General features: G+C 42.8%; 1 protein-coding gene and 1 long non-coding RNA gene across 3 annotated transcripts in view; one reads left to right on the plus strand and one right to left on the minus strand.

Moving 5' to 3' along the window:
• Positions 1-24,630, minus strand: part of ADAMTS7 (ADAM metallopeptidase with thrombospondin type 1 motif 7) — a 168,909-nt gene that overhangs the window by 46,970 nt on the left and 97,309 nt on the right. For both annotated transcript variants that reach the window (XM_085896244.1, XM_085896245.1), the window contains 3 exons: positions 9,381-9,522; positions 9,108-9,234; positions 5,861-6,074 (listed from right to left, as the gene is read on the minus strand). In XM_085896244.1, coding sequence (XP_085752370.1) covers positions 5,861-6,074; positions 9,108-9,234; positions 9,381-9,522 — 483 coding nt within the window. The remainder of the gene's footprint in view (positions 1-5,860; positions 6,075-9,107; positions 9,235-9,380; positions 9,523-24,630) is intronic.
• The window catches only part of LOC147020698 (uncharacterized), a 97,095-nt gene that overhangs the window by 26,577 nt on the left and 45,888 nt on the right, over positions 1-24,630 (plus strand). The gene's annotated exons all lie outside the window — the stretch shown is intronic.

Below are 24,630 nucleotides of genomic sequence, written 5' to 3' on the forward strand. Positions count from 1 at the left end.
CGGGGGCTATAAAGGGCCGCGTTCGCTCACCAAAAAGGCAGTTGAGTTGGGAAGAGTCGGAGCAGTGGAGTTGGAAAGAGTCAGTCAAGGAGAGTTGAGTTGGGAGTTGGTGGAGTCCAGTTGAGTTGGGAAGTCAGTGAAGAGAAGAGTCGGAGAAAGCAGTTGGACGGAGCTGTGGAGAGTTGGAGAGGTGGCGGCGGCGAAGGCAGTCGAGGGGGCGCTCGTGTCAGAGTCGGGGAGCTGCGGAGAGGGGAGGCCGATAACGCGACCGAGGTCGCGGTGGAGACGCTCGTCGCGGGACCCAAGCCAGCGAGATATCCTCATCCCCCCGAGCATCAACAACCCCCTCCTGTTTCCCCCCGCGCTGAGATAGTGCGAGAATGGGGCCCCGTTCCCACCCCATTCCAGACACTGTCCGCGAGGCCTGCGGAGTCGGGGCGCCACCGCCATTTTGCGGCTCATCACCAGACGGGTAGGCTCGACGCGGTCTCTGCCCCAGGCCCGTCTGCCCCCCTCATCGTGGAGGGTGGTCCCTTTTTCTTTTGCTTTGAGTATATGTGTTGTCGGCGCCGTCTGTGAAGTAAAACTGTATAAGTGTTGCCGTGTGCTCGGTAGTCGGTGGTAGATCTGCATTGTGTTTTGCTTTTACATTTGCTTTTTGTGCATTATTGTGTGTTTCTTCTTCTTTTACATTTGCTTTTGGTGTATAATTGTATATGTGTGCTTTCCGTTTGCCGCGGAATAAATGTGCTTTACGTTGAACTGTTTTCCCGTTTCGCTTCGTCTTTTCCTTTATTGAATCTCCATCTTACTTCACGTAAAGGGTTGGTCGTGGGCTAAAACGCCCGATAATTAATCGAACCGTCGGGGTTGACGATAACACCGCTCGGTTATCCCGATAGTACGGAACGGGTCGCTTAAAGTGGCCCGTGTCCGAAGTCGACCTGCGGCGAGGTGCGATCGCCCGGTCTACCCTCCGTGTGGGTACTTAGGTAGGTCGAATTTGGCGAGCAACCCTATCCCACGCGGGGGGCCGATTGGCATGATCGTGGTGAGGCCGAAAGGCCCACCCGTGACTAGTTCCCGGCGTTAGTCCGAGAGGGTCACGACGGGATTGTCCATCCGGTGGGCGACGTGACGCGATTCGAGTTACGTGGCCGTCCGCACGCCGGCGGGCGCGAATCCGCAACAATATATATATATATATATATATATATATATATATATATATATATATATATATATATATATATATATATATATATATATATATAGTTTTTGTTCTGATCTCTTCATGGTGATAGTTGACTTAAAAAGTCAATAATTACGGTTTCCAGATCCAGATTCGGATCTTCACCAAAATTAAGCCTTGCTGTCCTTGTCCGGTCACCTACACACACCAAAAATTTCAGAATGATTGCTTGAAAACTGTGGCCAAAAATCGTGTGACAAACAGACAAACAAACACTACAGACCAACATACTTGGCGAAAAATTTTTTTCACCAAGTAACAAACAAACAAGCAGTCATTGACTGGTACTTACGAAATCGTCAACTTGACCTCTCACCTTGTCGAATAAAAGCTGTCTCTCGAGAAGGTAGCGACGCAAACCAGAAGTTTCTGCAATGATTCTGTCCCAAACCATCAAAAATCGTAATGTCGACTGAAGCAAAAATCTCCATTTCTCCACGCAATTATTTAATATTATTTTATCAAAGTCATAAAACTGTAATATTCGACCATCCACCAACAATCTTTACATAATCCGATGGCTTAGCGAGTCAGGCATGCGACGATAACCTTTATTGGGATAAAAAATGACTTTTAAACACCATCTTTATCGAAAACACCATCAGCGCGCACATGGAAAACCTTTACGTGACTCAACGACGCCTCTGCTCGAGCGCGCTGCACCACATGACGAGCCGTGACGCGGCGAGTGAAATATTTTTTATACAATCTTAAAACGTCTCCAAAACATCCGATTTTTACCAGAATTTCGACAACAGAGTGTTAAGCGTCCTAAGCGATCGCAAAAACCGAAGACAAAATGAACTCGTAACGTCGACCGAAGCAAAAATACTCCATTTCTCCAAATTAATTTACGGAATTATGTTTGACCTCACGGTGACCTTGACCTTTGACCGGTTTTGACCAAAATCTAATCAGCCCGAGCCATCACCCTCCTGAATCACGTGGTGCAATTTGACATTGGTAGCTTCTTCCGTTTTCGAGTTATCGTGCCTTCAAACAAACACACACACACACAAACAAACAGACAAACACACAAACAGAGGACGAAAGTCATCAATATACTTACGAAATCTCTAGATTTCGTAAGTAACATGGGAGAAAACATAACCTCTGTCCAACTTTGTTGGTGGAGGTAAATACAATAGCGTAACCTCTAGAAATTCTAAAGTTAACTTAAACTGCTGTTAGTATATATATATACAGTATATATATATATAGATGTGGAAGAATTTTTCAAACATCCTCACTCTTTCCCTCGCCAACCAACCCTCTTCCTCACCTCACCTCACCTACCCCCCCCCCACCCCCCCTACTGTCTCTCTCTCTCTCTCTCTCTCTCTCTCTCTCTCTCTCTCTCTCTCTCTCTCTCTCTCTCTCTCTCTGCATGACATTCGGATACAACCAAGCTGCCTTCCCTCCCCACCCCCACAACATCTATCTCTCTATCTCTCTCTCTCTCTCTCTCTCTCTCTCTCTCTCTCTCTCTCTCTCTCTCTCTCTCTCTCTCTCTCCCCATGACATTCGGATACAACCAAGGTTGTGGACACTGTTCAGAGGTCTAAACTTTGAAAACCTTTATGATGAAAAGTTACCAATCTGATGATCCGGATTGTCATTAAATCAGACACTAAACTAGAGGGGGAGCACTCGGTAGAGTGCAAAACCTCCGCCGCCAATACTGCTATGTCACTCAAGTGAACCTGATATCCTATTCATTCAATTTGACGTCAACAGTGCTCACAGAGTTATAGTTTGCAACTTTCCCTTTTACTTTTAACTTTTACATACTCAATTCATTCATCATAACTAGATTCCTTGAGACAGAAATTGATTTTACGTGGGTATATCCACCTGAAGTTCCAAAATCAGCCGCAATTATAATTTTGGCATGTTTTTTGTTGGAAATCACTGATAACATGGAGAAATGCAAAAAAAAAAAATCTAAATTTTGTTGAAAAAAAAGTTGCAAAAATTTTTTTCTCGAACAATTTTTTTTTTGGGGGGGGGGTGGAAATGACTTAAAACATGTAGAAATGCAAAAAAAAAAATTCAAATATTTTTTCAAAATGGCCACCATAGCGGCCATATTGGATTTTGGACCAAGTCCAAAATCTAATGGCATGATCCTTGGACCATACCTAATCCCCCCACCAAGTTTTGTCGAAATCCGTCAAGGAGTTTTTCCGTAATACTGTTCACAAACAAACAAACAAACAAACAAACAGAAAGGGGTGAAAACAGTAACCTCTGATCTTCAATGGGGGAGGTTAATAAGATGGCACCAAAAACAACGCACACAATTATTATTTTTTTAATTAGCAGCACACTACCTATACACAACTCAGCGTACTCTAAAAAGATGGGGGCAGCAACAAGGCACACCCCGGAAGTACACGAGCAGGGAAATGCTCGCTTCATCGCTCACGTACAAACAAAAACTATTCAGACAAACTCACCTTGGATGGATGTCACATTAATTTGACATGAAATCTTAATGCACAACTGATGTATTTACAACAAGACAATAACAAGAGGGTTGTATATTTTGGATGAAGACAATGTCTTAGTTGACAAGACCTTCTCCTGTGAACCAGAATGGTAAAAAAAAAACTCGACACAATTCGACGTCGCAACGTCGATCGGTCTGCCTCTGCCCACATCAAGTCTTTGCTTCCTCTAACTTTGACCTAAAACCTCAAGACCATTTGACCTCAATATCTAATCTGTAGAAATGTATCATGGTACATGGACTTAGTTTAGTTCAAATCCCATAGCCAACGGTATCACATTAACAGGAGTTTTAATGTGACCTCTGACCCTTGACCTTTAGCACCAAATAATCTATCATGGATGGATGCACTGACGGAGGTTTACACATAATTCTACAAAGTTTGATTTAAATCCCTTCAGCTGTTCTCACGCATCACATTTTTACTTGACATGACCCCTGACATTTGACCTCTTGATGCCAAAATCTCATCGGTTCATCTTTGCATCATAATATATATATTTATACCAAGTATGGTAAAAAAAATCCCATGACTGGTTCACAAGTTAGCACGGTAACAGAATTTTACTTAATGGGACCTTTGACCTATTGACCCCACAATCTAATCAGTTTATCTTTACATCATTATACATACTTGCACCAAGTTTGACTTATATTAGATCCATTCGGCCATTCTTAAGTTATCAGTGCAACGAAAACCTATCACCGATGCACGGACGGACGCACGGACAACCCGAAAACGTACAGTTGAGTGGAGAACCTTCACAATGACCAAAAAAAGAAAGATATACATCTGTAAGGAAAGATCAAGGCTCACCACAGAATTATATGATTAGATTAAAAAATAGAGGGACCAAATCTTTAACAGGGTACAACAGTGATCAAAGGGGACCTGTGATCCACTGTGCTCAAGAAGCAGCGAGCTCTTCTGAACCTTCATTCCAAATTCTACATGACATCTACTTGTTTCACAGCATAAGAAACAATTTTATGAGAAGACATTTTGCATCATCTGCTGAGGTCAATAGTCAGCCATTGTATCAATGTAATAGAAGAGGTCTTACCTTAGATACTGGGAGGCAGTGAAGAGTCCCTGGCCGCCAAGGTGTGAGTGGCAGCAAGGGGGGTGGGGGTGGGGTATGAGTGGCAGCAAGGGAGATTACAAAATTCGAGAGCTCAGTCAGCAGAGCGCATCGGAAGACTGCTGGCTGACGCTGAATGCTGGATGCACGCTGCCCTAGGCTACTGTTCTGCTGTTTATTATCGTGTTTCTGAATCCATAGTGTTTTGATTTATTCCTCCAGCTTCGGGACCTATTTTTCTCCACCATCTATTGTTGTGGGTATTACACCAAGAATGCTACAGACGGAAGGCTTCTGTGCTGGCATCAAGAAAAAGATGGACTACGTGTGTTGATGAGAATGGACACTATGTATAATATTGTGATACGAACTGGACTGTTAGCAACACGATGTCATTTATTGGTGAATTTTGTATATTATGGCCACATTATTATATTTGAGGTCACATAACCTTTAAGATTTTGGGAGCCTGGTGTTGGTGCAGTGGTTCGGGCAGCGGCTTGGGATTCAAAAGGTCCTGAGTTCAAGCCCCGTTGGGCCACTGAATTAATACACCAGGGGGTTGACTCAGCCTGTCATCCTTCCGAGGTCGGCAAAATGAGTACCAGTATACTGGGTCGGTGTATACCCGGTTAAAATAGGTGTACCATATCCCTGTGTCGTAAGAGGCGACCAGGGTTGCGTCAGGAAGGGCATCCGGCGTAAAACGTGCCAAATCACTATGCGGATCATACGGATGATCCGCTGTGGCGACCCCTAACGGGAGCAGCCGAAAGAAGAAGAAGATAACCTTTAAGATTTTGGATGAAAAAGTCTCATGTGTAAGAGATGTTTGAAAATCTGGTTGATACTTTACCTTTGCAAAAAAAAATTCATGACATCCAATGAGATTCCCATCAGATCTCACAAGATATTATAAGAGATTTTTCTAAGGGCAATGTACACAATTATATCTTTTCCAAAGCGTGTGAACATTCCGATAAAAACAAGCAATCTGTCCAAACCACAATGTACCATGGACCAAGATCCAGTAATCCACTGCTCGAGACACTCGGCGAAGTGTGGGCAAGGCCCGTGGACCTCAGGCCTTGGCAAATCTTGGCAATCAGTGTCAAGGAGGGCCTGCTGCTCATCAGCTCCAATGGCACGTAAACACAGTACGGTGCGCTTCACCAGACCGTCGGGACCGCAGCTTTTTGAACAGGACTGCCAATCACCTGTCCACCACCTTGAGAATGTTGGGAAATATAGCAAATGGCAGGAAAGTCCTTCATGAGCATTATAGCTTAGCAAGTGCCTATTCCACATGTTGAGAATCACTCTTTGTTATCATTCTTGTTCAACAAACTGTCTCACATGACATGACGCAGTGACATTTTCAAATGTGGGAGATGCTATGTTGGTTTACACAGGTGCTGATGAGTGTAAAGTAACTCAGGATAAATATTTCTTCTCAAGATGCAAGTATACAGTGGCCTGCAAAAGTATTCACCCCTCTCCAAAGTTTTCACATCTGATGACACCTGACCTTATTTCATGATTTCTTCAAATCAAACTTAATGTATAGAGTCTTCACAAACTCCTCCAAAGTGATAAAGCTAAAAAAAAAATGCAGATAAAATGTGAATAAGTTGAATAAACAGAGAAAATCCAATGATTCTCAGTTGCATAAATATTCAAACCCTTTGCCTAATTAACCTTAAATCACTTCGGGAGCAAATTATTTATTTGAAAGGTTAAAAAATAAGTGTAATATGTTTCACCTGTATGTAATCAGTGGTTTAACTCTGAAAATGAATCACCTCCACTTATCTAAGGAGTTATAAGATGAAACTCACTTGGCCAACAAACAAGGCAAACATGAAGGAGCTTTCCAAATAAGTCAGACATAAAGTGGTGGAGAAGCACCGTTCAGGAGAGGGTTGTAAGAAGATTTCAAAACACTCATTATCCCTTTTTAGTACGGTGAAATCAATTATTAAGAAGTGGAAGACGTATCATACCACCCAGACTCGACCCAAATCAGGTCTCCCATCTAAACTCAGCAGCCGGGCAAACATGAAACTGGTTCGGGATGTCTCTGTAAATCCAACAATGACTGAAAGATCTGCAAGGCTCTATGTCCGAGATGGGGGTCAGTGTTCATCAATCAACAATATCCTACTCCCTTCACAAAGCCGGCCTCCATGGATAGGTGGCAAGAAATAAGCCATTACTGAAAAAGACGCATCTAAAACCTCGTATGGAGTTTGCAGAAAAGTATACTGCAGGCATGTGGAGAAACGTTTTGTGGTCAAACGAGACAAAAATTGAACTTTTTGGTTTAAAGTCAAAGTGTTACATCTGGCACAAGCCCAACACTGTACATCATCCGTCAACACCATTCATACTGTTAAGCATGGTGGTGGCAGCCTCATGTTGTGGGGTTGCTTTTGATCAGAAGGGACTGGTAAGCTTGTCAGGATAGAAGGGACCATGGACGGTGCAACATACAGGAGAATCCTTGATGAAAACCTGCTCGAGTCAGCCATGAATCTGAAACTGGGTAGGAGATTCACATTTCGGCAGGAAAATGATCTGAAGCACAAAGATAAAGCCACACTGGAGTGGCTGAATAAGAAGAAAATTAATGTTCTTCAGTGACCCAGTTAAAGTCCTGACATGAACCCAATTAAACATTTACAGCGATACTAGAAGATCGCAGTCCATCAACAATCCCCATCAAACTTGGCAGAACTCGAACAATTTTCACGTGAATAATGGGCAAAGATTTCCCCATCTCACTGTGCAGAGCTGGTAGAGACCTACCCCAAAAACCTCTTCGCAGTCATTGCCATAAAAGGTGCTTTCCCCCAGTACTGACCTCAGGGGCTGAATACTTTTACAATTTTACAATGAATTTTGATTTGTACGTGTTTTTTGCAGGTATTTCTGACATGTAACCTCCTTCAACTATAACAGTGTTGAGCTTGATCTCTTCAGTTATGAATAAAAATGTTTATTTGGAAAAATTGTTTTGAAGCAATTTGTAATTCATCAAAATGTGGCATTATTGGTTGGGGGTGAATACTTTTGTAGACCACTGAATGAATGTATGTATATATATATATATATATATATATATATATATATATATATATATATATATATATATATATATATATATATATATATATATATATATATATATATATATATATATATATGTATCAGTAAGAAATTAAATGAGTCAAAGACATAGCTTCTGAAAGATATTTATGGCAACTAGCTTTCAGCCAAATAACCCTTCTTCTTAGTTTTCCTCAATGAGAGCGAACGTATAAAAAAAAATGTATATATGTGTATATATATATATATATATATATATATATATATACATACACACATATATATATATATATATATATATATATATATATATATATATATATACACATACACACATACACACATATATATATATATATATATATATATATATATATATATATATATATATATATATATACATACACACATATATATATATATATATAAACCACCGTGGTCTTCCAGACAAAGAAAACTGCATAAAGCTACCAATACAGATACACAACTTAATCCATTTCCTGTTTTAAACATGACCCGGGTTCCTCTACAACTGCAGACATTCACAAGTATTATGTAAATGAAAATTCTAATGCTACACGCCTCCATCCCCCACCCCTCCCCCCCCACCCTTAGCTGCCGGACCGGTTTCATCACGTGTTGGCGAGTTTTTGACATATCCTGCTCACAGAGAGACAGACAGACAAAGAAACAGATAGGGGTGAAAACACAACCTTTGTCCACCTTCGGTGGTGGAGGTAGAAAAAAAAATTGCAGAAGCGGAAGACAGTGTAAACAGAAATGCGCACCACCGAGGGTCCCAAGCATGTACCACATGCAATGTCAAATAGCAGTCAACCATAAATAACAACACCCAATCACGTCATGTCAGTTGGTAAGTCATGTCTACGCTATCGCTGACGACTCGCCAACGAATGATGAACCAGTCCAGCGGCTGAGAGGGGCATGTAGCATTGGGATTACCATGTATGTACAACTTGTGAACGTTTTGCAGCTGCATAGGAACCCAGTTGGGGCTGGAAACAGCAAAGGGCTTAGCTGCGGAAGGTTGTGTGTGTGTGTGTGTGTGTGTGTGTGTGTGTGTGTGTGTGTGTGTGTGTGTGTGTGTGTGTGTGTGTGTGTGTATACATGTGTGAGTGTGTGTGGTGTGCACCTGGCTGGGCAATCCTGTTCATTGCACGTCTGCTGTTTGTCTTCGGGCCTCAGCAGAGAGTTACAGAATTTCTCTTCAACCGCTCCAGCTGCATTTTCCACACATTGGACCGTCTGCCGCTGCACACCTGTACAAACAACTACAATGTCTCACTGCCCTATGAAGCTGTTCCACAACAATTAAGAACGTTCAATTGGTATTTGATTCAATCACTGTAGAAATGTTCAGTGACAGGAGAAGGAAGTGGGTTGGGTATTTGCAACCTGACCTTACCTGTTCCGCATGTGGCCGTGCATGGTGTCCAGGTGCCATATTCCCAGTAGAAAACTGGCGGAGTGATTTCATTTGTGTTTTCGGCATCACGGGTGATAGTATATTCATAACGTAGGCCAGGATTTCGCTCTTGGAAGAGCAGCTGCATACGGTGGAATAAGGTTACGTGTGTGTCATTTCGCCACATCAAAAGGGAATTCTGCCCCTAATTAACATGGAGATCGTCGAACAATGGTTGATGATATTGTCAGATATGGACAGATAGTACAGAAGAAGGTTACACTTCAAAGAAAATGAAAGAGGTTAAAAAAAAAAACACTATTTTGCATACACCAACATGAGATGAGCTGATTGAGCAAAATTCATGCTGATCTCACATCATGGGAATGTTCAAGTTGTAATTTTAGAATGATTATTACCTATTCCTCACGTATTTGTATTGTATGTATATGTGGGAAAAATTACATGCCCAGACCAGGAATCAAACCCAGGTCCTCTGGAAAGCTGTACCATTGCTCTGCCATCTAAGCTATGTGGGTGACCCACAAGCTGAATATGCAATTCTCCCACATGTAGATGCAACTCTCTTTCCCCTTGCTGCTTCCAGGGCAGTCACTGCCAACCATAGGAGCAGCAAAAGGGCCGGTCCACAAGAGGGTCTTCCCCTGCGTAAAAAATGGTCATAGTTCCCCGGAAGCAGCAAGGGGAGAGTTGCATCTACATGTGGGAGAATTTCGTATTCAGCTTGTGAGTCACCCAGATGTCAGGTGCAGTTTTCCAGAGGATCTGGATTCAATTCCTGGCCTGGGCATGTAATTTTTCCCACATATACATACAATCTTTATTTCCTGTTCATTTATAATTATTTGTATTGCATAATCTCACACCATCCAAGGTCAATAAAGGCCACATAATCTTGATTTTTTTTTTTACTTTTTGCATCCAAAAATAGTGTTATGTGACCTAATGACCAATAGTTCATCTCAGGTCATGCGATTAGCTATCCAAACATTTGATATGCATTAAAATATACTCATGGATGAAGGAGAAGAAGGTAGCTGGTGGCAACAGCCAAACTGAAAATGACTCAATACAATCAGGATTGAATCTTTAAATTCACATCGTTATGCAAATCTAAATTCAAACAAGAGCAAAGTCAGTGGCAAGCAATCGCAAATCCCAAAGCTTCGCACCTAATGCAAAGTTTAAACATGGCAAAATGTTCCACAAGGATTGAGCGAACATCAAATTTTGAGTTAAAACTCCCCCCCCCCCCATTTTGACCCCAAGGGCATGAAGCAGAGGTCAAATCCAAAAGATCGTTACATATTTCATGTGTTCCCCAATATTGATTGCATACACAAAGTTACATTTTAAAAATGTTTTAAAACGTACTCATAAATTACATTTTTCGGTATTTCTGTGCCCAGGGAGGTCACGTATGGGAGCATGTGCCAGAACAGCGCGTCGCTGCGCCCACTTTCCGCCGGTACTCCAGGGGCCTCCGTCTGGCCATCCCCCAGGCAGATGCCAGGCCCATCCCCATCTCCATCTCCTTGAGATGATGGTCAACCTGCTGCAACCACGAGGAACGTGGTCGGCCCACTGGCCTCCTCCAGTCATGAGACTCCCTCACTGAGAGAATCTGGTGAGCAGGATCAGCGTCAGGAAAACGAGCCACATGTCCATACAGCCGCAACTGACGCTCACGGACTATGCAGGTAACAAATCTCATCCGAGTCTCTCTCAGCAACCGCTCGTTGGACACAAAATCCGACCAGCGATAGCCAAGGATTCTCCGAAGAGACCTGGTACCAAAGAAATTAAGTCTCCATCTCAGATCCTTGGTCAGAGTCCAAGTCTCGCATCCACAGAGCAAGACTGGAAGTACCAAGGACCTGAAGACTCGGACTTTCGTCCTCCCGCACAGGTACCAGCAGTGCCACACCCCATGATCCAGTGAATCCATGACTCCCCAGGCCCGACCCAGACTCACAGCCAGCAGAGACATGAATATCACTTCCAAGATAAGTGAATCTTCTCCACGACCTCAACATTCTCACCACAAACAGACACAGACAGGACAGCAGCATCCAAGATGTCACCGAAATCCTGGATCTTAGTTTTGACCCAAGAAACCCGTAATCCCAGCGGCTCCGACTCCTCATTCAGCACTTCGAGGGCCCCCAAGAGGATGTCTAAAGTCTCCGCAAAGATGACTGCATCATCTGCAAAATCAAGGTCCGAGATCTTGACATTCCCAAATGACGCACCGCAGCTTGATCTCTCCGACATCCTCCCTAAAATCCAGTCCATACAAGTGCTGAAAAGTGTGGGGGCCAGGACACACTCCTGACGAACTCCAGTAACAACTGGAAATAAGTCAGAGATGGTACCACCACACTTCACAGCACTCTCAGTACCAGAGTAGAGTTCAGACATCAGATCGATCAGTTTTGGTGGCACCCCACGAAGACCAAGAATCCTCCAGAAGACATCCCGATTCACTGAATCGAACGCTTTACAGAGATCACCATAGGCGGCAAGCAGCCCCTGCCGAAACTCTCGTCTGCGTTCGGTGAGGACACGAAGAGCAAGGATACGATCAATCGTTGACCTCTTTGGTGTAAAGCCTGACTGCTCTGGACGCTGGTGCTCAAGCAGATGGTGGCGAACGCCATCAAGAATTATCTGAGCAAAGACCTTGCCCAGCACTGAGAGCAGCGTCACCCCTCGGTAGTTGTTGCAGTCTTGGCAACCACCCTTCCCTTTCCAGAGAGGAACAACAAGGCCCCTCTTCCAATCAGTTGGGATGATGCCTGTGTTCCAGGCAGAGCACAAAACTGCATGCAATGACACGAGTGCAGCATTTCCACCAGCCTTGAAAAGTTTAGCATGGATGCCACAGATCCCTGGAGCTTTGCCCCGTTTCAACTGGTTCACCGCAGCCCGTGTTTCCACAAGCGAAGGTGGAACACAGTTGATTCGAGGGTCAGCAACAGGGATTGTAACACCCTTGACGTCCATCTCGACAGCTGGGGGATCAGCCTGGTACAACCTCTCAAAGTAACCGGCCCAGCGGGCCTTCACTTCAGACTCCTCCGTCTAGAGCCTACCACTCTCTGCTCTAACTGCAGAGCTCCGAGGGATGGGCTTGGATGAACGCAATGCGTGAATTCCCCTGTAAGCGGGATGAGAATCACCTGTCCACAGGTGATGCTCTACCCCCTCACAGATTCCTCGCACATAGGCCTCCTTGTCCACCCTCAGTGCACGTACAGTTTTACGCCTCAGCTCCCTGAACAGCTCAGCTCTGCCATTCAGCCTGGCCCTGCGGCTCTGGTCAATGGTATCCAGTGTCCCTTGAGAGACAAAAATCATCTTTGCCCTGCGGTGAGTTCCAAGACATTCACCGGCAACATCAAGGACGGTGGTCTTGAAGGCACTCCACAACTCTTCAGGACCCCCCAAAGTACCCAGACCCCCCAAGCGTCCACTCAGCCTGTTCGCAAACTCCTCAGCTACTCTCTCATCCCTGAGCTTGCCAACATACAGCCTCGGCTGGGATGGTACCATTCTCCAGGATTTAAGGTGCAGCTATAGAGTTGCTACAACTAGCCTGTGGCCAGTATTGAGGAACTGAGCACTCTGGTAGACCCTGCAGTTCTGGATCATCCTCCAACGACCGTCAATGAGGACATGGTCAATCTCCTTTGCCACACCGCCAGTGTTGGAATACCAAGTCCAGCGATTAGCTTGTGGGCGCTGAAACCATGAACCAGCCACCCTAAGTCCATGACTTCTTGCAAAGTCAAGGAACTTAGTGCTATTCTGGTTCATAGTTCCTGACCCATGGGGACCAACACACACCTCATAACCATCCCTATCAGTTCCAGTCGATGCATTGAAATCCCCCAAGACTAGAAGTGTATCTCGTCTGGGGCACTGATCAATCACAGACTCGAGCGTGGCGTAGAATGCATCCTTCACGGTGAGATCACTTGCCTCAGTCGGAGCATAAACAGAGACCAGGGAAATGACACCTAAGGAGTGACGAGTCCTTAGTCTCATAATACGCTCGTTGACCGGTGTTACCTCAATTATCATTGGGGTCAGCTTATTGGACACAGCTACAGCAACTCCTTGGGTATGGTAACCATCAGAGCGACCAGACCAATAGTAGGTGTAACCACCCACCATTATCTCACCGCAATCCGGTCTCCGAACCTCAGAGAGGGCTGCAATCCCGATGTCCAAACGCTTGAGCTCAGATGATAACAGAGACAGGTGATCAGCCTCTCTTAGGGATAGGACATTCCAGACACCCACCCGAAGGGACCGCCTCAGGTTAACCCAAGGAGACCGCCGTCTGGTGGACACCTCAGCACCACTCCGACACACTCTCCCGCAATCTGACCCAGGGATGTTACCCCATGGTTTCCCTCCTATCATCAAAGATTGGGGGTCCCGAAGGCTTTGCCCCAATCCCATCATCCGGTGAGCTGCCCTGCGAAGGGAAGCTGCACAGGAGGTACTTCCACGGAGTGGGTTTTCAGATTTTTTTTGCGTTTTTGTGTTTTGCGGAATGAAGGGTTTTATGGTGGCCGGAGTGCAAATCCTGCCACCAACCTCCTCATAAAAAAGTAACCCAACTGCAGGAGGACGTCTGTAGACACAGTTGGGCACTAGATATGGATGGCCGTTGGCTCACAAGGAGCTCCTCCGCCCTTTGACAGGTTTTGTTTTTAATCCTGCTGGGTGTCCATATCCAAACAACCTCCTCACCAGAAAACCTGGTGGGGGAGACGGTTTAGTCGCCGACAACCTGATCATGGAACAGGTTAGTACAGGTTTACATGGTACCTGTAGCAGGTCACAGATCTCACCTGACCTGCCCAGGGAGCGGGGCCAAAAATTACACTGTTGTTGCACCTTCTTGTAGTGTGGCGTGAGGTTATTTTAACTACCAAGTTTGGTGAGTTTCTACACAACTGTTTCGGAGGAGATAGCATGACGGACAGTTCCAAACAGACAGACAAACAGAGGCGATTACAATATCACCCAGTTGTTATTGTTGTTGTTTTTCAAAAAGCATGGGACTTATAATACAATTTCAAAAAAAAATTCTGTGTGATAAACATGTTGCTCCTAATTGGGAATGTACAATGGATTGTGAATCGTCACAAGGTGGGATTATATGATTGGCTGTTCATGATTTCAATTTATTTTTTAGCATCAGAAATGCCTTTTCTGGAGATGCATCAGAAACAGCATCCAAATGTATTTGTATTTTTACTGATTTGAGTTAATTGGTGCAAAAAAAAACAAAATTGTTTTGTACTGCAATGACAATTTGCATTGCAAAAATTGACTGCACTGCAATGCAAAAATTGACAATCGTACTGCAATGTTATAAAACGATATATGAACACAAAATCACAATCGCAATTTATTATGGGATATTTGAAAAGTGAAATAAAACAAATTTCCCCAATATATTTAAAAGAATGAACAACCACTCATATTGTGCTTTGTTTCTAATATGCAATAAGTGACATCATAAGAGTCTGTCCTCAAGTAACTCATCAGAAAATTCACAAAAGTTCATTTCATTTCTAAACAGAGCAATTTTTCAAAAAGAAAATCAAATATATTTGCATCAATTCCTATCTGATCTGATTTCCCGCAACGCTGAGAACCCAGGTTCAATCCCACACACTCTTTTGATTAGTGCTTAATTGTCTACTAATATCCTCACAATTCACATTAAAGTACAATGGTGTCTCACATGTTTTCTTCAGGCATGTGAATGATGTACAAGCTCTTCTATGAAAATAAAAACAAACAATCCCACGACAATCAGACTTTTCTAAATAATAGAACATTGACTGTTACAAAACATACAATTATTAAATAGTGGAATATTATCATCGATGTAGTTTTAAAAATACAATTATGCATTCATTGGTTTTGAGAATTTTATCTCGTACATCGTTTTATCATCATCATGCTAAAATATGCAATTTCGTGTCTGTCTGTCTGTCTGTCTGACCGCAATACGTTCGGTCGTTACTTATCCAATCTCAACTAAACCTGACAGGAGGACTTAAGGTCATACAATGGAGGTTGTCATGACTTTATTTGCCCCCCTCCCCAAAGGGCTTTTCCTATTTGGGCGAAATCTGTGTTAAGGTGTATAGATAGCTTATTGTGGCATTTTTCCAAAGTCACTTCTAATAACAAAAGTAATAATAACACGAATGATAATTAATAGTACAATATTAATGTTATCACAAAACAATATTACAATACAAATTATATACCCTCTCCCCAAGGGGCTTTTCCTGCTTGGACAAAAGCCATGTTAACGTGTATAAATAGCTTATCATGGCATTTGATCGGGCACCGCTACCAGAAGTGAAAAATATTATAAACTACAGGCATGCACCTTTTCAAACAGTCGCGACTGGAGTTTAATACTAAAATGAAAGTGAGGAAACCCAACGTTGTTGAGGCATTACAGTGGGGAGAACAAGTATTTGATACACTGCCTATTTTGCAGGTTTTCCCACTTACAAAGCACATAGAGGTCTGTAATTTTTATCATAGGTACACTTCAACTGTGAAAGACGGAATCTAAAACAAAAATCCTGAAAATCACATTGTATGATTTTTAAATAATTAATTTACATTTTATTGCATGAAATAAGTATTTGATACATCAGAAAAACAAAACTTAATATTTGGTACAGAAACCTTTGTTTGCAATTACAGAGATCAGATGTTTCCTGTAGTTCTTAACCAGGTTTGCACAGACTGCAGCAGGGATTTTGGCCCATTCCTCCATACAGATCTTCTCCAGATCCTTCAGGTTTCGGGGCTGTTGCTGGGCAACACAGACTTTCAGCTCCCTCGAAAGATTTTCTATTGGGTTCAGGTCTGGAGACTGGCTCGGCCACTCCAGGACCCTGAGACGCTTCTTACGGAGCCACTCCTTAGTTGCCCTGGCTATGCGTTTCGGGTCGTTGTCATGCTGGAAGACCCAGCCACGCCCCATCTTCAATGCTCTTGTTGAGGGAAGGAGGTTGTTGGCCAAGATCTCGTGATACATGGCCCCATCCATCCTCCCCTCAATACGGTGCAGTCGTCCTGTCCCCTTTGCAGAAAAGCATCCCCAAAGAATGATGTTTCCACCTACATGCTTCACGGTTGGGATGGTGTTCTTGGGTTGTACTCATCCTTCTTCTTCCTCCAAAACGGCGAGTGGAGTTTAAACCAAAAAGTTCTATTTTGGTCTCATCAGACCACATGACCTTCTCCCATTCCTCCTCTGGATCATCCAGATGGTCATTGGCAAACTTCAGACGGGCCTGGACATGCACTGGCTTGAGCAGAGGGACCTTGCGTGCGCTGCAGGATTTTAATCCATGACGGCATAGTGTGTTACTTATGGTTTTCTTTGATACTGTGGTCCCAGCTCTCTTCAGGTCATTGACCAGGTCCTGCCGTGTAGTTCTGGGCTGATCCCTCACCTTTCTCATGATCATTGAGGCTCCACGAGGTGAGATCTTGCATGGAGCCCCAGACCGAGGGAGATTGACTGTTATCTTGAACTTCCATTTTCTAATAATTGCGCCAACAGTTGTTGCCTTCTCACCAAGCTGCTTGCCTATTGTCCTGTAGCCCATCCCAGCCTTGTGCAAGTCTACAATTTTGTCCCTGATGTCCTTAGACAGCTCTCTGGTCTTGCCCATTGTGGAGAGGTTGGAGTCTGATTGATTGAGTGTGGACAGCTGTCTTTTATGCAGATAACGAGTTCAAACAGGTGCAGTTAATACAGGTAATGAGTGGAGAATGGGAGGGCTTCTTAATGACAAAACTAACAGGTCTGTGAGAGCCGGAATTCTTACTAGTTGGTAGGTGATCAAATACTTATTTCATGCAATAAAATGCAAATTAATTATTTAAAAATCATACAATGTGATTTTCAGGATTTTTGTTTTCGATTCTGTCTTTCACAGTTGAAGTGTACCGATGATAAAAATTACAGACCTCTACGTGCTTTGTCAGTGGGAAAACCTGCAAAATTGGCAGTGTATCAAATACTTGTTCTCCCCACTGTATATGTTTATCGCAACCTTTCTGCCCCCCCTCAACCCCGCCCTCCACCCCCACAAACTAATGGACCCAAGCCGAGATCAACTGTAATCTATATACCCCAGAGAAGATAATAACATGACCCTTCCTGCCGCTGAGTGCACAAGTATCATCAAATACATCTTTATACTACTGTGAAGACCCAATTTAAGTGTACAACCCAATTTTAAAGTGCAGTTGCTATTTGTTTGGTCTTGTTAGGATGTTCTGGATTGTTTTGTAGGTTGGTAGAAGTAAATCCTGACTGGGAAAATCACATTTGCTCAAATTTACGATGGTGAAACAGTGATCCATGTGTGAAATTACATCACTTTTGTGCTAGTATAGAGATGAAGAAGCTAAAAAAAATTGACAAATTGTGTTGTACTTCAATGATAATAATAATAATAATAATAATAATAATAATAATAATAAGGAAACAGGATACGTGCTATAGCTTATTGGAGTTAGTTCGTCGAAGAAGGTCGAAAACCCGGTTCGAGTCCCACAACTTTGAAAATTTGCCCTTTGTGAACTTTAAAGGTCAAAGGTCAAGGATTATGACCTTTGGTGCAAAACTTCCTCTGGAACATTCCAGGAACAATATAACGTCATATAAGCTATATGGCATTTCGCACTCCTCGGATTACACTGAACAACAAATTTCAAAAATTTTTTTTTTACTGGAGATGTGTAAAGTGATTAAGACTAATTTGGGTACGCTGATTTCAAAAATCATAACCGTTTTGCTGTATCACGTCAGGATTTTCAGGAACAGAAATATTCCCATTGCCTAGAAGTCAGGATTTCAATGAAATTTACATATGTCTTTAACATGTCTATTTCGTACAATTGTTGTTAACTTGTGTTATATTTCTTTCTTTCAGATAAAGATGAGTAGGCGTTCCTGTACCAATCATCCTGACAACTTCTGTTATGTCTGTGGTCGGTATACCAAAAAAGATCAACAGCGAAGTATATCTACAGCAGTGAAAATGAAGGCCGCCTACTTTCACTACTTCGGGTGTAAGGTGGGGGACCAAGAACAGAGCTGGGCACCACACATCTGCTGCACAAGCTGTCACACAACCTTGACTCAGTGGTTGGTGGACAAGCGCGCGAGCATGCCATTTGCGGTGCCCATGATATGCCGTGAGCAGCAGAATCATCATGATGATTGTTATTTCTGCTGCACAAGCATCGCCGGCTTCAACAAGAAGAATAAAGGTCACATCAAGTACGCTGACTGCGTCTCTGCTCGTAAACCTGTGCCTCATGATGACGAGAACCCCGTTCCAACACCTCCAGCTGATCAGAACATAGCTGTAAGCAGTGGTGAAGAGGATGGTGATGATGAACCTTTTGAACCCGACACTCAAGAATCACACCTTCTGAACCAGGGAGACTTAAATGATCTTGTAAGAGATCTCTCGCTGTCAAAGGCGAAGGCAGAGCTGCTTGGATCAAGGCTGCAGCAGTGGAATCTACTTGAACCTAACACCAAGATATCCTTGTTCAGAGCACGTCACAGAAACATGGCTGAGTTCTTTGAGATGGAAGACACGATGACATTCTGCAGTGACATCAACGGTCTGTTGAAAGAACTTGGGTGTGATCACGATCCTGCAGACTGGCGCCTCTTCATCGACTCGGGGAAGAACAGCTTGAAGGCTGTTTTGCTCCACAATGGCAAAGAGAAACCATCAGTCCCACTGGCTCACGCGTTCGGCATGACAGAGACCTATGAGACCATGCGGCAGCTGCTTGATTCCATCAAGTACAATGACTTCAACTGGCACATCTGCGGAGACTTGAAAGTGGTGGCGCTGTTGTTAGGGCTGCAGTCAGGCTACACGAAATACATGTGCTTCCTTTGTCTCTGGGATAGCAGAAACGACAAGAATCACTGGACGAAGAAACATTGGGAAGAGCGAAAAGAGCATGTACCTGGTCGACACAACGTGAAGCATGTCGCCCTTGTCGACCCAGCCAAGGTTTTCCTTCCACCACTCCACATAAAGCTCGGCTTGATGAAAAGTTTTGTACGGGCAATGGATCTGAATGGGCGTGGGTTTTTATACCTCAAGGAAAAGTTTGGCAACACCTTGTCGGAGGCCAAGATCAAGGCTGGTGTCTTTGTTGGACCGCAAATCCGACAGATTATGAAGGACGAAACTTTTCCGACAACTCTAAACCCCAAAGAGCTGGCAGCGTGGAGGAGCTTCAAAGCTGTGACGGACAACTTCTTGGGGAACGAGCGTGCGGACAACTATGAAGAAATAGTGCAGCAGCTGCTGGAGTCCTTCAGGAAACTTGGCTCCAGGATGTCCCTGAAAATCCATTTCCTACACCAGCACCTGAACTTCTTCCCTGACAACTTGGGAGCAGTCTCGGACGAGCACGGCGAGCGATTCCACCAAGAGATTTCACTCATGGAGACACGTTACCAAGGGCGGCACAACCCGAACATGATGGGCGATTTCTGCTGGTTCCTGCATCGTGAAACTGACACAGAGCAGCACAAACGCAAAGCCAAATGCCTAAAGCATTTTTAATTACATTCTAGTGGAGTTTTTCTGTAATTTCTATAATTTTGAAGCATTCATGATGAAATAAATGAATAAATGAATTTTTGTAAATTTCATTGAAATCCTGACTTCTAGGCAATGGGAATATTTCTGTTACTGAAAATCCTGACGTGATACAGCAAAACGGTTATGATTTTTGAAATCAGCGTACCCAAATTAGTCTAAATCACTTTACACATCTCCAGTAAAAAATTTTTGTTGTTCAGTGTTATCCATACTTTGATGAAATCAGCGTAAAAACAAACTTGAAGGGGGCGCCACGGGCATGGTGTTCGAGATAGAGAAAAATGGTTTCAAGACTTTAGGTGGGGAATGACTTCAAGATTACGCATAAAAAAATATTGTCATCCGCGCTCTCAAAGTTTTGGCGGTCGTATGATTTTTTATGTCAAAATTCACAATTTTCTAAGTTTGTGACCTTGTGACCTTGACCTTGGGACGAAAATGAAAAATCGAGCTCCGTGGGGCTATGCAGGTGCCATTGGGCTAACCAAATACTGAAACCCCTGCCAGATTTGACAAACCCCCTCGGAGAAGATGGATTTTTATGTCAAAATCGCAATTTTCTAAGTTCATGACCTTGTGACCTTGACCTTGGGACGAAAATGAAGAAAAAAAAAATCGAGCTCCGTGGGGCTATGCAGGTGCCATTGGGCTAACCAAATACCAAAACCCCTGTCAGATTCAACAAACCCCCGAGGAGAAGATGCAAATTGCAATCAGCTACCCCCGAAAAACATGTTTTTTTGAGCGTGGCTCCGCCCATAATGGGCGCACCACACCCATTCTCAGGAAAACACAACCAGATCATGATATAAACCTCCCACCAAAATTTTATCAGGATCGGATCAAAACCAACGGAGCTATGCTCGGGACGGACAGACAGACAGACAGACAGACAGATAGACAGACAGACAGACAGACAGACACACAACAATAACGAATATAGTGGTCACTTATTTTTTTCGTGAAAATATTTTTTCGTGAACCAATACTAATCATCATCAGGGTCACAGCCCAACAATTGCAGGTGGTTTGGATGACCCCCCACCCCCTCCATGCACACTATATACTGTATGAAAACACACACACACACACACACACACACACTCCACCTTTTTGTGGTTTGGGTGTAGAGTTTTAAAGTCGAAGATTACCTTTGGGCAAAATACATATATTCCCTATTTTGAAAAGTTGGTGATAAATAAATATGGTCACATGAAAAAAAAAATTCCAAAAACATCATCAAAGTTTAACACACACGTTTAAATTTTCACTTTGAGAGACCACATGCACCAATATTCTCTCCAACTCGAGGCCAGTGCAAAACGATCGGTGGTGACATTCCCAGGTGCATGTTCTACGTCACATATTTGAGGGGGTTGAACTCCACTCCTCCCCCAAAACTCCCCCTTTTCTAATGGAGAAATGAGTAATCAACCCATGCCCTTGAAAAGGGATATGTTGATCCAGCAGAAATGTACAACATGATATTATTCTTCATATAAATGTTGTTTCAATTAAAATTGAGACTTCGTTAATAAAGATCAGTTATGCTGTGACTGGTGAAACCAGGAATGACAGAAGAAAACTCAAGAGCAGAGTATTGTCAAGGGAGCCCCTCTAGTTACTGCAAAAATAGCCTTCAAGGCAGGATCCATCAAAGTATCCCTTAAAGCAGAGGCACAGATTATGAACAAAGAAGGAAGGAAAATATTTTGAGGGCAAGTTCAACTTGAGGTCAGCAACTCCTCCAGGGAGACATGAAGCGAGAAAGAAGGCGGCTTCATGCTTGCCATGATGATCCCAGGCCATTGTTTTCCTCAATGTCTAACTTTGGCAATGAACGTGCCAGGACCGAGTGTCTGTTATTTCGAATAGGAAAGACAAATTACTTAGGAAAAGGGAGATCCCACCTCCCATACCCCCCCCATCCCAAAAAGAGCAAATAAATGATTATGTTGTGTATGAATCATTCACGTCTTTCAATATTGTATATTTTTTATCATTCCTTCATCAAAGTCCATTTGCTACAGCGTTCATGCCATCTTCTCTACTTTGATTAAACAATTCATGAAAAAAGTACGCAGCATTATTAAATAAGAATAACGACAACAAAATTATCTTAAATATAATTATCAATGTCTGATAATGAATCTCGGAGATTACTTCAAATGGATTAGTACTCAACAGATTTGCAAACAGCTGGTGAGGCTCATCGAAAGGCTTTTCACACCCTGGATAACGTCAGTACGTCTCCTCTAATTTTGGGACTGTATAATGGCTTACTTTCTTGTGGGTTCATCTTCGATCTTAGTTTAGGGTCCAATTTCCAGATGTAACAAATTTTTCTACGACAAAACTGCTATCCTGACACCGTACAGGTAGAAAGTATTGTATCCAAGAGTTTGTAAACAAATAGATCCTGCCAAGATATTAAAGGCCAGTGCACATCACTTGATATAATGTTTTAAGACACTTAGCGTGACTGAATAGGTTGGTACGTGTGTGATCCCTTAATGGGAGGATGGGGCCTAATTTGTGTTGTGATGGGATCGGGGCAGACATACTGTATTATTTGACTTGTACGACAACATAGGGTCGAAATCGGTGTTCAGTTTGTAGAAGTTTCGTGCAGGAGGTTTGACAACCAATCAGCATCCGGATAATATTGTGTGTTATGTACAATGTTGTCCGCTATTGATTCGTTTTGTGATTGAAAGCTATCCTTTGTCACTTGTGTTAGATCATTTGTATATGTACCAGTCTGTATATGTACATTGTTGGACTGTATGTCTCTACTTTTTTTGTCTTATCTAATTTCATTTGATAAATACAAACATTATGTAAAATGAGTCATAGATTTTAAGGGAATTATATTGTTTTGAGATAATTATGAGGGTGGAGGAAGAGAGGGGAGACGCATCATTTCTTTCGGTGAAGCATTTTAATGCTTTATTACCTCCACCACCGAAGGTGGATAGAGTTTATGTTTTCACCCCTGTCTGTCTGTGAACGGGACATCTCAAAACGTTACAGATGGATTTGGCCAAAACTTAGTAGACAGGTTGGGTTTGTGACAAGATCGAATTGATTCGATTTTGGTGAATATCCGGATATGGATACGAGAATATGTGAACGTTTTAAGAGATTCTTCACCACTGAGAGATAGGGCCAAAAATGATATATAGCAAGAAATTTCAAAAAGTTATGACAGATCATGACAAAACTTGGTGGATGAGTTAGGTAGGTGACAAGAACAAGCCGATTAGATTTTGGTTCAGGTCCGGATGCAGATACGACCTATCGGTGAGATACAAAATCTAAACTGTTCAGCCTGGCGGAGGGACGTGCTCTACGGAGTGTCGTTCTAGTTGAAATAGAAGTTATGCCTTTTAAATACTTATGAGAGTTTATAAGTGTATCATTGTGTACATATTTGAATTGGCAGCAATTAATTTTTTTCCATATCATCCCTCTATACTCTATAGTGTATATGGAGTTCTACCGTACTCCATGATGTGCAACATTATAACATTGTTCATGAAGTGCTCTCGCCAAAGGACTTTTGTGGACAGATCACAACAATGGCACAAGGATTTTCAAGAGAACAAGTGTATTGATATTTAGGGATGTGAATGTTTGGCGTGTCATGGCAAACATACGTGTGGCTAAAATACTGATTCTGTGATGGGGTGGAAAGAGAGATGAGATCAGCTTAACATCAGCTTAACATCAGATCAGCTTAAATATAAAGATAGAAAATATTAACTGTGAACTTGCCAGTGTGGCCAACTGGCTAATGTCGAATTATCAAGAACAAAAGGCAAGAAAGTGCAAACAAACATCGAGAGGGTCTCAGACACAGGCATGGTGATGATACATGAGTTAACAAGAAAATGGAATAAACCAGGAAAAGGTTCAAACATTTCAAGAAGTATTCACAAATATCATATTATTGCACTGAACATGCGATTGTCAGTTTATTGGGCATTTCTGATGTCTCTTTAACCCTTTTTGAACCGTAGCAGCCATTTTACCGGCCGCTATTCAAACCTCCATATACCCGAGCGGTCCGATGTTTCTCCAGGGAGCCTAAGGTGGGAGAGCCAAAAGTCCAAGGAGCTCAGGGGTCAAAGGGTTAATAATCTCAAAATTATATTTGGCCTATTTATCATTTCTTGGCACTGCAGGACCCCTGGTATGTTGTATTTCTTCTACATTTATTGCTGAATGCTTTCTCTGATGTACATACAGTACTGGACTGCAAATCTCACTTCAATTGAATAATTAAAAACTCCCATTTCCTTTTCCAATTCCCAACACCTCACACTTCGCTAAATTAAACACAGTCTGCTGCTTCCAAAAGGAGTGGGGCAACTTAGCATAACAATTGTGCATTTTGTGAGGAAAGCACCAAATTTGGCACACTAGTAGCCTATCATATTATGAACAGATTTGGATATTGGGTCATCTCAAATTCAGCCGCTGATGGCTGTGCCAGCCATTTTCCACTGCCATCAAAA

The sequence above is a fragment of the Eptatretus burgeri genome, chromosome 9 (assembly GCF_056783735.1).
Source record: "Eptatretus burgeri isolate ZD-2024b chromosome 9, Ebu_testis_v1, whole genome shotgun sequence".
In the NCBI taxonomy this organism is placed as follows: Eukaryota; Metazoa; Chordata; class Myxini; order Myxiniformes; family Myxinidae; genus Eptatretus; species Eptatretus burgeri.